Consider the following 14811-nt stretch of genomic DNA (forward strand, 5'->3'; position numbering starts at 1 on the left):
AAAGAAAGAAACAATCAGTGAATAGCACAACTTGTACACATAGCATTGAAAGATTATTCAGCCTCAGTGTGCGCGCACACACACACACACACACACACACACACACACACACACACACACACACACACACACACACAAAAAAAGACTGATTATTCCTGTCAAAGCTATATCAACCTTCGAAGTAGAATGTTGATAGAATGTTGAAACTACATTTATCAAACTTGCTCTATTAAACCTGAAGCCTGTAAAAGAGTTTAACATGTTAAGGGGAGAGACATGGGTTATTGAGATAACTTTGTTAGCTGTCCTATTGTTGCCGCAAACAGGCAGACTGAGCAAAAAGTATGTTTTGAGAAAAAACAGACAACTCTACAGTCAACGACTGAATTTTTGGACGCCCAAATTTTTGGACATGCCTCATATTTCGGACGTCTTCACGGCACTGCCACGAGCCCCATAGAATCAATGTATAAGGACATCTGAAGTTTCGGACACTTGAACCCCCCCGCTGTCCAATTTTCCGGACTTTTTGACACGACGGAAGGTCCTCTGGCTCCTCGCGCAGCGCCCTTGCGCAGGAAATCGACTTGCAGCCGAAGCATATCGCCGCTTTGAACCACAACTAGCCAAATCTAGCCGTCACACACCGATTTGGTCTGGCCACGCTGGCTCTGTTCATCACTGCACTTCCGCTTCCGCCTCCGGCAGAGTTTCCGGAGCGGCGCCATTTCATTTGTTTGCATAGGCCACGTTTTGGCTAGCGCGGTGTGTAGTTGTGCTGTTGTGTCAAGTGTGCTCTGCGACGCTAGGCCTAGGTGCTTCGACGCTCGTCTGCGAACTCCACTGTTCGCAACTTGAGGATTTCGCTTGCCTTCGATGGCCCCCACTCCTTCTTCATTGTCCTCGCCGATGGCATTCAGTCCCGTCGGTTAACGATGGAGAAGAAAGCTGCCATTATTAAGCAAGTTGAGAGCGGCCCATCACAGGCTGACGTGAGCAAGGAGTTTGGCATGGAGTAAGGAGTCGGGTTGTGGGGGATTCAGAAGACTCCGATGTTGAAAATGAGGAGCCAATGCCTGCGCCGCCTACAAGCGCCGAGTTGACGCGAGCACTGTTGACTCTTTCATCGGTGTACAGTGCTGACATGACCCTTGCTCAGATCGAGGTGAATATGATCGCATGCAACTGGAACACCGTCCATCGACCATCGCGACCATCTTGAAATACTGAGACAAGATTGTCAAGCTTCACCGGGAATCGCAACTCGCTCCAATGTGGAAACGGCTGCAACTGGGAAACTTTTAAAATCTGGACCAAGCTGCTCTCACGTGGTTCAAAGATGCCAGGCTGCAAAACGTTCCTGTGTCTGGCCCAATGCTCCAAGAAAGAGCCAGCGAATTTGGCAACGAACTTGAAATAAATAACTGGGTTTGACGCCAGTGGGGGTTGGCTTTTTCGTTTCCGCCAAAGGAACGGAACTTGGCAGGTAGTCTAGGGCAAGAAAAAGGCTGCTGACAGAGAAGGCGCGGATTCCTGGTGCAATGATCGTTTTCTAGAGGTGGCTGAATCGTACTCTGAAGACAATATTTTCAACGCGGATGAGACAGCATGTTTTTACCAACTCCTGCCAGACTGGACAATGCACTTCAAAGGGCAGCAATGCAAAGGAGGGAAGAAGTCGCATCTTTGCGCGACAGTCCTGCTCTGCTGCAATGCAACAGGCACGAAGAAAATTAAACCACTCATCATCAGCAAGTAAGCAAAGCCTCGCTGCATGAAAAACGACATGTTGCTACCGTATGACTACCGCGCCAACAAACGAGCCTGGATGACCAGAGAACTCTTTTCCGAGTGGCTCATCAAACTCGACGACCAAATGAGGAGGGATGACCGAAGAATTCTACTGGTTGTCGACAACTGCTCTGCTCACATTGTGAATGCTCACTAGTGCATGTTCACTTGGAGTTTCTGCTGCCAAACAACATGTCCTTGCTGCAACCCTTAGACCAGGGCATTATAAAGAGTGTCACAGCAGAATTTCGTAAGCGCCTTGTGTAGCGGTTGATTATCAACCTCCGCCTAAAGCAGCCGACTACAATCAATATTCGTCAGGCAGCGGAAATGCTCACAGGAGCTTGGTGGAACTTGAAGGCATCCACCATTAGCAACTGCTGGTGAAAAGCAAGGCTTGTCAAAGTGCCTGTGCAGCTTGAAAATGACCTGGAGGTGACCGACATCAACCCAGGAACCTGTGGAAAGAGGTTGCGGAAAAGGTGCCCGCCGTCTCTTCCTTCGATGATTACCGTATTTACACAACTGTAAGTTGACCTATTTTTTTACATTTGAAAATCTGAAGTGGGGGGTCGACTTACAATCGAAACCAAAACATGGCACCGCTTAAAAAGTGATACCAACAAGATATCAGGGGAGCTACAACATAGCTACAACAAAATATGACACACGACACACAAGTTGCAAGGAGACATAGCGCTGACCCTTCGAGCTGCCACAATGGCCTCGGCAGCTGTCCTCCCTACAACAGCTACAACATAGCTACAATTTTATGTTTGTTCTATGGCCCTAGCTGTAGTTTTCACTATCCCATGTCCCTGCCAGAGAAGTGTGAAATGGTCCTGAAAAAGCCTGGATCTTCGCCTTTTAAGGACCTGCTCCGCCATGAGTACAAGTGGCTGGTGGCAGAAGACCGCGAACTTATGCCAACCAGACCTGTCAAAAGAGCCTCCCTGATGGTTGCATGTGGTTGGGTGCATACGCGTGGGCTGCTGTTCCACAAGATGACGTAGTGCGGTCGTTTGCCAAATGTGGAATTTCACTGGACGACGACGTGCTGTGGGACCATGTCAGCGATGATGATGGCAGCACTAGTGAGCATGATGGCACAAGTGAAGACGAGTAGTCCAGTGACCATGCCAGCTACTAATAAATTTTCCTTATGGAATGCGCCCTCGGGTATGCCTCCCCCCCCCCGCCCCTCACTGTGGTATCGGCCACGCCCCCCCCCAAAAAAAAGAAAAAGAAAAAGAGAGAGACAAAGCTGCAGACACTCACTTGTTTCCATACAGGTGCATGCACCGCACTGTCGACGTGTGCCCATACAGAGTGTGCAGGCACATGCCCGTGTCGGCATTCCAGACACGCAGTGTGCGGTCAGTGGAGCCACTCACTACCAGGGAGCCAGCCATTTGTGAGGACCACACACCGCCCGTGTGACCAATGAGAGTGCGCAGGCAACGCCCCGACGTCGCCGACCAAACCTTGAGGGTGTTGTCGTCCGAGCCACTCACAATGCGGTTGCCAGAGAACTGCAGGCACGTGATGACGTGGTCTTCATGACCCCGCAGCACCTGCAAGACCAGCAGCAGTTACTTTAGAGATAATGTCAGGTGCTTCACACGAACGTATTGGCCTGACTGGTCTGAATCAATTTTGTGGGATTTTAGTGCTTCAAATAGTTAAACCTTGATATAACAAAGTGAAATACAATGAAATTCTCAATATATTTAAGCATTTAACTTTTTATAAGTTCTTGTCCATAGAACACCATGTATTTTGTACCTCAATATAACAGTGTATTTACATAAAATTTCACTGTAACGAAATTTCACAGCCAACGCTAAGGAATACCAGGTCAATAAATTCAAATTTCCTTGGATGATTGGTTGAATTACATGAATTGCTTGCAAATGCGCCTCTCTCAAATCGTGCAACCAAAGGTGACTGACAAAGGAGACTATCGTCATGCCGTGTATAATGTCCAAGTGCGATAAGATCTTATCACGCCCTAAGCACTGTATGCCTTATGTGCAAATGAAAGCATCCAAGGGCGATCTGAGAAGAATGGGACTTGATGAGCGCCGTCTTCCCATGCAAGCAAAGGGGGGGGAATGGGAGCGAGTTTGTGGTAATGCGATCTAGTACACGTGATGGTGGGGCGTAGAGTGGTGGGCAAGTTGGAACACACCATGCACATGGCTGTCAGGTGCACCCTATTTTACAGGTAATCTGCTGCGCGTGAAAAGACTGGGTGAGCTGAAATAGTGTGGCATCGTGCACTGCCTTCCCACGTGTTTAGTGGCGAGGGTTGCATAATCTAGAGTTTTCTAGTCGCATTGAAGTGAGAGGCACACAAAGCATTCGGTCCTCCCTGCCAGGGCTTTTCATGATAACATCCCACTACAGGCAACACTATCAGCCATGGCGGCAGAGTGGATGAAAAAGCGTGGCTGGTTTCGCTTCATACTGCCGATGCGATATCGTCTTCACAGCATGAAATCGTATCTTTCGTTGCTGACTCTCAAATTCAACAAATAAATTTTTTTTCTGATCTAAACTTGCCTTTTCCAAGTGACCGATTATTTGGAAAATTTTGCAGCCCCTTCCACATAAGAAAAATCTATGGGAGACTGTACTTGTTTGCATGAGAGATCAAATTTCAATATAACGGAATTTCTATACAACGAAGCAAATTGCCAAATTTACCAACTTCGTTATATCGAGGTTAAACTTTATGCAGAACAGGCCGTGTCCATAGGGACACTGTAGTGAAACGGTAAGGGGGTAGTGGGGGAAGGGACTCCAGATAATTTGACACCCTAGTTAACAGTTAACCTAGGGTTAACATGCCCCCAAACCATAGCGCAGAGCAGCACAAAGTCGTAGCCACTGAGCAATAGCGGTGGGTGCCTGACTGGTTTGCCAGTGTCACGAAAAGTAGAACAGGCTGGAATTATAGGGTAGGCCATGGCTACCAGCCTTCCAAGGCTTTCTTTTCGCGTTGGGCAGCCTTTGTTTCACCCCAACAAGTCTAGTTCTCTGCCTATGTCTTAATATTACACGCATCACTTGATTATCCTTGCCAACAATGTGGCATGCTGCAACGGCAGCGTGGCTGTGCGCAAACATTAGAGTTTATGTGCACACATTGATTAATCACATGTGCAGCATCATCTCAAAACTGATGAGCTTTCCCTTGAGGTTGAGAAAAATGTATTTAGAACTAAAACAGTGCAAGCTTCCTTGTCTGCCTTCTTTCTTGTCCTGTTAGTTTGCATTTTTTCCCCCCTGTTCTGAATACCACATACCAACTAGCTCAATGGCTAACTCTCTTGAAAACACATGTTCCAGAGTGGCGGACCTACCTTGGGCTCTCGTATAGGTTTGCAGCGCCAGTTCATCTCAACGTAGTGGTGCCGCATGAATGCCAGCTTCCACGGGATAGGAGCCGCAGAGTTGGGAGAGGGTGGAGATGAAGAGCAGGATGACAGCCGTCGGCCAAGCACCTCCTGCACGTCCTCAAGCCCAGCCTCGCGGCATTTCTCACGCCACAGCAGGTTGTCTTCTGCCAGGATGCGCCAATAGTGGCACGTCTGTGCCGCACGCAGCAGGTCTCGAGGCTCCAGGAACGACAGCACATACAGTGCCAGCTGCAAACCAAGGGCAAGAAGACTCAATCCATATCCATTTCCTGTTATTAACAATGGTACAAATACAGTCACCAACCAATTTTTCGTGCACAGACAGGAAATGTTGAAATAATCGGGCATTCAGAAAAACCGAATGTCGACGAAAAAATAAGTTTCATTGTTTTTTATAATGCCAGCAATACAGAAAACCTTCACTTGTACTTCACTGAAACAATGTCTACTTGAAATTTCATGATGGCCGATGCCCGGTGCGTGTTTGCGTTTGTTTCGTTGCAAAGTGCAGATATCGCATATGCGACCGTGGCTCCAAACACTTGTCACTTTAGGCTGTGTTACGCAAATTCCCTTTGGAATTCACCACATGAACTTGCACTGCTCCACCCAGTAAGCGCACATACAAACTTGGTAGGGGTTTGCATTTGGTGCAGGCCAATCACCCACAAACCTAAAGTCCACTTCATGTGTACAATCATCAGCCCTGCTCGCGATCTCATCCCTGATATTAAATGTTGTCTACAGATACTAATATACCAAGAGCGAGCTTGTTGTGCCAGCTTGGCACCTAACCAGCATCACTATACAAGCACTCGGCAACCAAGGTTGTGGTATGGTATTGAGTCAATGAAACAGTCTTCACAACAGCCATCCAGCACTTGGCAACCCAGAGAATTGCTTTGATAACAAAAATGAAGGAAAGGGTTACACTTTGAACGGTGGCAACCTTGAGCATGACTGCATGTTTGTCACACTGCGTGTGCAGATCAATTGGAAAAATTGGGTGGCATACTATGCAGCGTCCAAAATTTCAGACACCATTTTACATCGGTTCTATGGAACTGGTGGTCGTCATCAAAATCAAGTGTCCGAAAAATGGATCAGCGATAGTATGTGAAAACATGCACATTAAAACAAATACGTGCTTTCATTCACTTTTTTTTAAATATATATATACATGCAATGGAGGTGTTCTTTCTTTTGTACTATGCACCATAATATATCATCTTATTTTATAATTTCCATAACATATATTCAAGTGCATGGCCCACTATGGTTGGCTTGCGGCCCACACGCGCTTACAGTAATTGTAGAATAGAGCTACTAGCAGTATGTGATGTGCTGCTTGTATACCATGCAATTTTTTCCCAACACCCATACAGTCATGTACAAATAAGGTCTAAAAGCTGAAGGACATTGAACATAGCTCTTTTGCAATGCAAAGTGTAAACCAATCATCAACTTTGAATTCCCAATGTTTTGCTTTCTAAGTGCACGGTCCAACTTTCAGACCACTATCTCAGGCAGTGAGGAAATAGTCTGTTGATTAAGGGGGGATGAGGGTCTTGAAAACTTTTTTTTTATTTCGTAACATATCTTCCTGAAAATTGGCATGCAGATATATCTTTGAATGCTGATCCCAAATATATATTCAGATTTTATATATCTCATCTATAAATGAAGATATTGCAAAATAATTCATCCCACATAGGTCTTTTCTTACGGGCCATTATGATAATTTCTTAATTAAAAAAACTAGTTTCAAAGAATGGCTGTCATTTCCAAGGGCCCATTGCACATCCTAAAGCTAAAGAAATTTTTAAAAAGTGATCATATAGGTCATGAATGAATAACAAAGTAGGAAGAAAAAAACAATGCGGGAGTAATTAGCTTACATCTGACCTAATTGCTAGTCTAATGGGTTTAATGAAAAATGGAAAGCTTTAGGATGTAGTTGAGGTTTTACTGAAAAAAATGATACCTAATTCAATAAAATCAGTTGATGCAAACATTATGAAAAGTTCCGTAAGGCAAAGGCATTTGATCGAAAAAGCAAAGCTGAGAAAATTGCATTCAAAGTTTTGCTTACTCTGCCACTTTTGTTTACCTATCACATGGAAAAATTTAATGCTTTAGCATGCAGCCCAGTCATTACTGAACACAATAACACCAAACTCAAAGAAATCTGTTCATGTAAAGATTGTGAAAACCTCTGTATTGCATTGGTACTTGGCAAAAAAAAAAAAAAAGCTCAGAAAGTCGTCTTTACTTGCTGCGCCGACGTTCATTAGCTCGAACTTGCGGGAAGTCGCGGACTTCTTCGCCAATGAAGTTTTATTGTCTGCGTACTTTTCACGCCCCGCGCACTCCGCGCAAAACACCGCGTCGAAGCGTTGAGCACGCGAGCTCGGTTCAGCCGCGTCCGTCGGCACCGAAGCGGCGTTCGGAAACGCCGAAGTCGACGTTAGGCTTAGGTCAGCCGGCTCGGCCGCTTCCGACGACACGGAATCTGAAGCGACTTGCAGCGTTTCAAAAGTTAGCATTTTCGACGGGCTTAGTCCAGGCGCATCCACCGGCACTGCAGAGACTTGCGGTAACACCGAAGTTGACACCGATCGGGACTGTCCGGCCGCGTCCACCGGCGAAGCTGTTGTTGGCGAGCTCACTCCAGCCGCATCCACCAAGGCCACAGCCATATCTCTATGCCACAGCAGCTTGCGGCATCACCGAAGCTGTAGTTCTCGACGATGTAGCGCTCTTATTCCATGCGCGCCTCTTTTTGCTGACTGCTTTTCGCGTGCTTGCTTTCAAGCGCGCGTCTCGCGCCATCGTGACACGCGGAACAAAGACACCAGGCACGCAAAAGCAAGAAATTCGTGGTTAAAAGAGGCGACTCAATAGCCAAAATATCTACAAGAACGATAAAGAAAAAGGCAGAACGAAAAATACAAGAGGAATGCGAAAAATGACGTGCGCGCCGGCGAAAGCAGACGACGCGAAGGAGTCGAACAACGCGGCCGCGGGGCCGCGGCAGGCGAAGCATGCGTCATGGCCAATCAGAGGGCTGCGCCTCGGGGAGGCGCCCGCTTCACCCAATCAGCGTCTGTCTCACGACGATTTCGCTCTTGAGAACGGGTGCTCGGGGTGCCGATCACTCCGCTGCACGAGGGTCTACAGCGTGCCGAGGGGCGCCAGAATAGAGAGCGGGAAACCAGCTTTCAAACGAGACCAAGATGGCGCCGATCGGTTCGCGTCGCGCGGAGCTACGGCAGCTTGAAAATGAGGCAAATCTTCGCGCTTGGCGTTCAATTTCGGCTCACCGACGTTTCTAAATTGCCGTTTTTTTTATACTTCGAGTAGGAATTGAGCCATAATATTTTGTAGAGGCATAGTTGGGACATTAAAGACTTCAAAAACGCAATTTTTGAAAATTGCCATTTTTGACCATTTTTCGCGATTTCAAGACCCGCGTCCCCCCTTAAATTTTGCTCCAATAAATTCTGTCAGCAGCTGTGCTTTGACAAGGAACACAGTGATTATGTAGCCAGAACATATAGCCAAGAACGCTGCATGTCAGTTCACACACACGTGAGGCTGTACAATACGCAATGCCTCCACAGGTATATTTCTCACACATATGTGCAGGTTCTGAATTAAAGTGAATGAGCTTGACGTACCTCTTTGGGCAGAAGGGAGATAAAATCCCTTTGGAATTGTGGCTCAATGACGTTCATCATGTGGCGCACTTGGCCTGGTTCGCAACCTTCAATCAGCTGGTCGAGGGCTACAAGCCGCTCGGAATGACTCCATGACTGCGAAGAGAACAAAGCAGTGTTTCATTAAGAGTGCCTTTGATCTTTTATTGTGTGGCCGAAGAGGGTGTGCAAATACCGTAAAAACCGGACTATAGGTCGGACCGGAATATAGGTCGATCCCCCAACTAACGAATCCTCAAAATGAAAAAAAAAAAAAAAAAATCAATGGCAAAAGTACTGAAAGATATGACACCCTTACCTTGAAACAAATGCGACTCAGGGGGTTGCACAATGGTGACAGTATTTATTTAAATGCTGATCGCAAGTGCACCTGGGCAAGTTTTTAGCGGTATCGCGCGACCATCGACACGCGTGCTTGTCAACACCTTATTAACGGCGCTGAGCAGCGAAACAAACGAGATACGCGCATGTGTACACACGCCCTTACTTTCGCTATTTCGCCGCTCCGTGCCGTGATGATAAGGTGCTGATAAACACGCGGGTCGATGGTCGCGCGATACTGTTAGAAATTCGTCGGGTGTACAGTACACAGAAGGGCACGAAATGCGCAAGCGCTACTCCGAATCAGAGCAACGCCTTTGATCAGAGTCGGATGACGAGTGCTTCTCGCTGCCCAGTCCATAGGCGCGTGCGATCTCTACCGCTTTCAAACGGATGCATTCGGCAGTCACAGGCAGCGATCTTACACGCAGCTCGCGGACGGACTCCGCAATCTTGCCTTCCAGTTCTGCAGTCCGCTGCGATCCGGCACGAAATGACGTTTTCTTTTGGTTGCTGCAAGTTGTAATACGTTGCTTTCGCCTCCGCCACTACCGAATGCTCTTTTCGGATACTTTAAGTTCGCGCTGTGCCGCCAGGTTGCCGTGGGCTTCCGCGTACTCAATCGCCTTTTTCTTGAAGGCGACGGTGAATTGATGTCGGCTTCCGCTCATTTTGAAACAAAATGAAAATGCAGCCTTCAATTAATATAACATTGCGACAATGGAAACGCGAAATTCCGGTGCCACAACGTCGCCATGCCGCCATAGACGCCGCGCTGCTGCTGATGGCGATGGCGGCTGTTTACTTCATCCGCCCATTGTTGCAAGACTTCCGTAGTTTTTCCGCCAATGTCCGGTATATAAGTCGAGGGTCGACTTTTCGCGATGGTTTTTTGAAAAAAAGTTCGACCTATATTCCGGTTTTTACGGTACCATCAAAAATTTAAAACATGAATCAAATATGAATACTAAATGCTGAGTATCAAATATGCAGATGCAGTTATTAGCAATTCTAACATGTAGGGCCCGAACTCGACACAAAAGATTTGCATCAACAAACATGGCAGCACGCATTGAAGTGGCGGCTCTCACCATGTACTACATTTGACCTCGTTCGTTAATACCATTTGTAAGTCTGCACCACGTGCAATTCTGATAAAAGCAGCTTTTTAGCAAAGTCCCACTGTCACCCATAAACATAGAAAAGGCTTAATTTTAATCCTAGAATATGACATCCTCCTTCAGCAAACTCCACGGTACCACGTGGGTTCGATGAACACCGAAATAAAGCGCCAGCAAGACGGTACAGCGGCAACATTGTACGTCCGTCAGAGAAAAATGCACGAATGATGAAGCAGACAACTCCAACGGGCCTACAGAGTTTCTTACTATATGGTGAGAAACTATGAACCAGCTTCAGCTTCATTCTATAATGATGATGACAGCATGCTGTTGGTTTTGATTTTAGTTTTGCTAGCTGGAAAGCATCGAAGGAAGAAGGGCACTCTTATGTGTGCTTTGGCGCAGGCTTGGTGCAATATTCCGCTAAAATGCCGTTTTTGGCACAGGGCTGCGCCAAAGTCTACTCTCAGTGCAGTTTGGTGAAGTTGGTACAGCTGTTTCACCACTGAGCAGAGAGAAAATTGTCTGTGCTTTCCAACTGAAATGTAGAAGTGATAAAGGGAAATGACTGCAGAATAAAAGATGATTTGCTGTTGCTGAAAGCCAAAATTCGCAACCTTTGCACGAAGCATGCGATGCGCTAACAATTGAGCTACACGAAGCGCCTGCATGGCACCAAGAAACCACAGAGTAGCAGAACTGTTTAGAAGATCAAATGGCTTGACCTGAGAAAGAATGGGCATATTGCTGTCACAAGAGTGGCATTTGATTTTGTCAGCCTCACCTGGAAAGTGTCGAGCCAGGCATCAAGCTTTGGTGGTTGAACTAGCGTAGATGGGTGTCTTGTGCGCCGAGCCGGTATGGGCGCAATGTCTCGGTTTTCTGCTGGTGCCACAGCAGAAGCAGCAGTGCCAGCAGCAGCAGCAGGTCCCTCACTTGCAGTCATGTAGCTCGTCTCCCACCCGCATGGCTTCTTGCCTCCTGGCCGTTTCACTTCCTCCCTCTTGCGCTTCAGCTGGCCCTGCACAACACGTTTGCAATGTGCTTCAGACACAGTGCCCTCACAATTTTATGGTTTTCACCTTCCCCTGCCTTTTCAACATTGTGGCTAGAGCAGAATATCCCTTTCAATTAAGATGGAAGAACAGAAAAAAAGTACTATTTTGATACAAGAACTGGACGGATAACTATTACTTTTACACATGCTTCAAGTTCTGCCATTTTCGTGCTGACAGGGGGAAAAAAAAAAAGAGAAGAAGAAGAAGAAGAAGAAGAAGAAAAGAAAAAGAAAGCATTCAATGAAGCAACTTCTGATGAAAAAACCAAGACCCCCATTCACTTCAGTATGCCTAACCAAGAAGACTCATATTTGATACTTCTCTTATCAGTCATTGCTCTATCAAAGAAAGGATCCATATTTCTATCAAGACATGCACGGCAAGAATGACAGGTAAATACAGCATAAAAAGATTGATACATGAGAAGTGTGGCGCCAATGAGTAAGAATAGATGTGCCGGCATATTCGGACCTGCGCCGAAGGCTCGATTTGAATATGATGGTGAAAGGTTGCTGCCCCCAGTATACATTTTCTTTCTTTCTTCAATTGTTTTCCCAGTAAAATGAATCTCACTTTAAGCTTGATTCTAGGCATGTATATAATAGATACAATATACAGCTTCTACTGGCTCAGCCAGACAAGGCAGCAGAAACTTAGCTCTTTCTGGTGCAGTAGCAGTTGGAATGGTTGAAATCACTAAGAGAGGGAAATAGACAATTATCGCCAAACTAGGTCATGCTAAACTTGCTGAAACTTCTAAAAAAGAATTAAATAAAAATCTGACCAATGTGGTGTGGTTTGTGTCATATCTAAAATGTTGCAAGTAACTCAGCATTACACCTTAATCTACACTTTATATGTAAAGCTCATTAGAAAAATTCTGCAGCAAGTTGCAGCACCATCATATATACACAAGCAATCTGTTCCTACGGTGTTCAAAAGTAAAAATGACAATAGTTAACAGATAATTTATTAGCAACGACTCCTTACCAGCAGTATAAAAAAATGCTAAGACATGAATGCGGAAAAACATGGTGCTGGTGCAGTATACAGTTGACTCCTATTGAATTGACCCTGACGGGACCTTCAAAATCGATCAAATTATTCGGCTGGTCGAATTAAACAAGATGCAGAAACAATGCCAAAACACACTGCCGATTCACTTGGCAGTACTTGAGTGGGTCTAAGACGCCCCTAAATCAAATGCACGGCCACTTTCAATGAAACCAAAGTACAAAACTAACATATAAATTACATTAAATTTCCTAAACAAAGTAGAAATCTAACCTTTGTTCAAGTTTTTAATGGCATCCAGTTTCCTAAAGTCAGCTTTGCTGCAATACAGCCGTGTTGTGCGGTAAAGCGAGGGAACACTGTGAAGGCAGTTTTGGTTTTGTATCCGATTGCACTGCACAGGCAATCTTCGGCCCAATTTCCTTAGAAAACAAAAGGCATGCATTAGAATTGGGTAATTACCATAATCAGACATTGTAAGGTACTGTTGTGGCTTGATATTCTCTATAACGTGGGCCAAAAATAGGTGTTTTTGACGGGAGATGTGTAACGCATTCTCTCCCCCCTAAGCTCCACCAAGACACCAAGACAGATGCTGCCACTAAAGGGGTCAGGCACGTGCATGCTGACTTTTCAAGTTCGAATTATCTAGCAAATTCCAATTTTAGGAACGAAATAAAAAATGTCGGGGCCCATAGGCGCCAGCCGAGACTGTCGATCAGTATTGAATTAACCAAAGTCAAATTAATGGAAGTCTACTATAGTACTACAGTAGTACAACCCAATTACTAAATTATAACGCACTCTTGATTGCAATGCCAACACAGTTTGACATCTGTACGTCATTTTGTAGTAATTTTTTCTGCAAAGAAACCAACTCAGAAGCCATGACATTTCAGTGCTGAGCCTTCCACCAGCATTGCAACAGTAGCATTGTATCAGCATCACATGCTTAATCCCAGACTCTAAGTAATTACAACACAGTGTTTTATGGTACAATATAACTTGATAAGAGAGGTCATACTTGTAACTCTGTATTTAAAATTTGAATTGCTCAAAATGTCTACTGTACAGCAATTGATAGATTTGCTGCTAGCCTACACATCCTGTTTACCATGGAGGACAAAGTACAGTACAATCTGCAACATATCTCTTTCAGTTGCAGTGCACACATTAGTGCATGGAACTTTTTGTCAGTTCTGTGCAGTAGCAGCATGGAAGCAACCACAGACACTGGAGTTGCAGGTCAACAGAACCCTGTGCTTATCCATGTTGCTCCCATTTCACTTCAACCTACAGGTTACTACACATGACCGCTTTACTAAGTGCACAACAATGATTGAGGGGATGTTTAATGTGCAGCATTTAGTCATCAAAGGTGAAGTAACAGCTTTTTTCCTTCACTGTAATGCCTGCAGCCAAAAATTAACTTTTGCATGAGCTTTGAGCAGGCAACTGAAATCTTTTTATGAAAAGACAAATGACTAAGTGTACACTAAATGGAGACTTACTCTGTAAATGACAACTCGCTAGGAAGCAGTTTGTCGAAACAGAACGAAAGAAAAAAAAAAGAACGGCATTTTTGACCGAAACGTTATTTATTATTCTGTTTTGGGGTGAAACTGAAATCTTTTATTGGTTTTTCAGTTCAAGGGGAAAGTCGGCAATCCAAAATAACCAACGTCAGGCGACATCAGCATTAGTCCATATCTAAGGCAGGGATAGCGCAAATGATAGCCTGTCGAGCGCTCCACTTATCTAAGCCTGCTGCTCTGTGCACCAGAAAGTCAGCATTGTAGCAATATCCAGGGCGCGCTGCAGAGCTTATCTCGTTTTCTACAACACTTTGTTACCGAAGATTTATAGTTCGTTTAAGTTTGTTTTATCGGAACAACAGTCTTGCATTTTGGCGAGTACACTCGATGCGCTGCTTCTGAGGTCATGCTCAGTTCCTTGACTCAAGGCCCTGAGCATGATCACAGAATTCGTAATTTACTTATTGAGAAAAAGAAATACCATGTTTTCCTCGTTAGTTTGCTTAGAAAAAGTTTGCATGCAAAACCAGAGCTGTTATAAACCATTACGGATAATTTTTCTTGTTCCGAAGCACAATTTTTTTCAGTGCAACGAAACTGAAACTAGAAAGAAAAATATTTCGTTCTGACGTTCTGCTAGGAAGTGTGCAAAGGATATGCTGCAGTCAAGGATTCAACAAAATTTGTCTGGTCAGGTAACACAATGATGAAGTTGCGGTCACTGACCCAGTCATGGGGAAAAAAAAGCAAGACATTTCAGAGCCCACATGGGGTTTCTTGGCCACACTGTGGCCAGGGAAGGGAACCTGTAATGGCTCCCAAGATGT

The 14811-nt window shown here is 45.3% G+C and overlaps 1 protein-coding gene across 1 annotated transcript in view; it reads right to left on the minus strand.

Moving 5' to 3' along the window:
* Window positions 1-14811, minus strand: part of LOC135898191 (F-box/WD repeat-containing protein 7-like) — a 39500-nt gene that overhangs the window by 15717 nt on the left and 8972 nt on the right. The window contains exons 5-8 of the mRNA XM_065427013.2: window positions 11162-11398; window positions 8897-9031; window positions 5160-5444; window positions 3070-3365 (exon numbers count right to left, since the gene is read on the minus strand). Coding sequence (XP_065283085.1) covers window positions 3070-3365; window positions 5160-5444; window positions 8897-9031; window positions 11162-11398 — 953 coding nt within the window. The remainder of the gene's footprint in view (window positions 1-3069; window positions 3366-5159; window positions 5445-8896; window positions 9032-11161; window positions 11399-14811) is intronic.

The sequence above is a fragment of the Dermacentor albipictus genome, chromosome 3, assembly GCF_038994185.2.
Source record: "Dermacentor albipictus isolate Rhodes 1998 colony chromosome 3, USDA_Dalb.pri_finalv2, whole genome shotgun sequence".
In the NCBI taxonomy this organism is placed as follows: Eukaryota; Metazoa; Arthropoda; class Arachnida; order Ixodida; family Ixodidae; genus Dermacentor; species Dermacentor albipictus.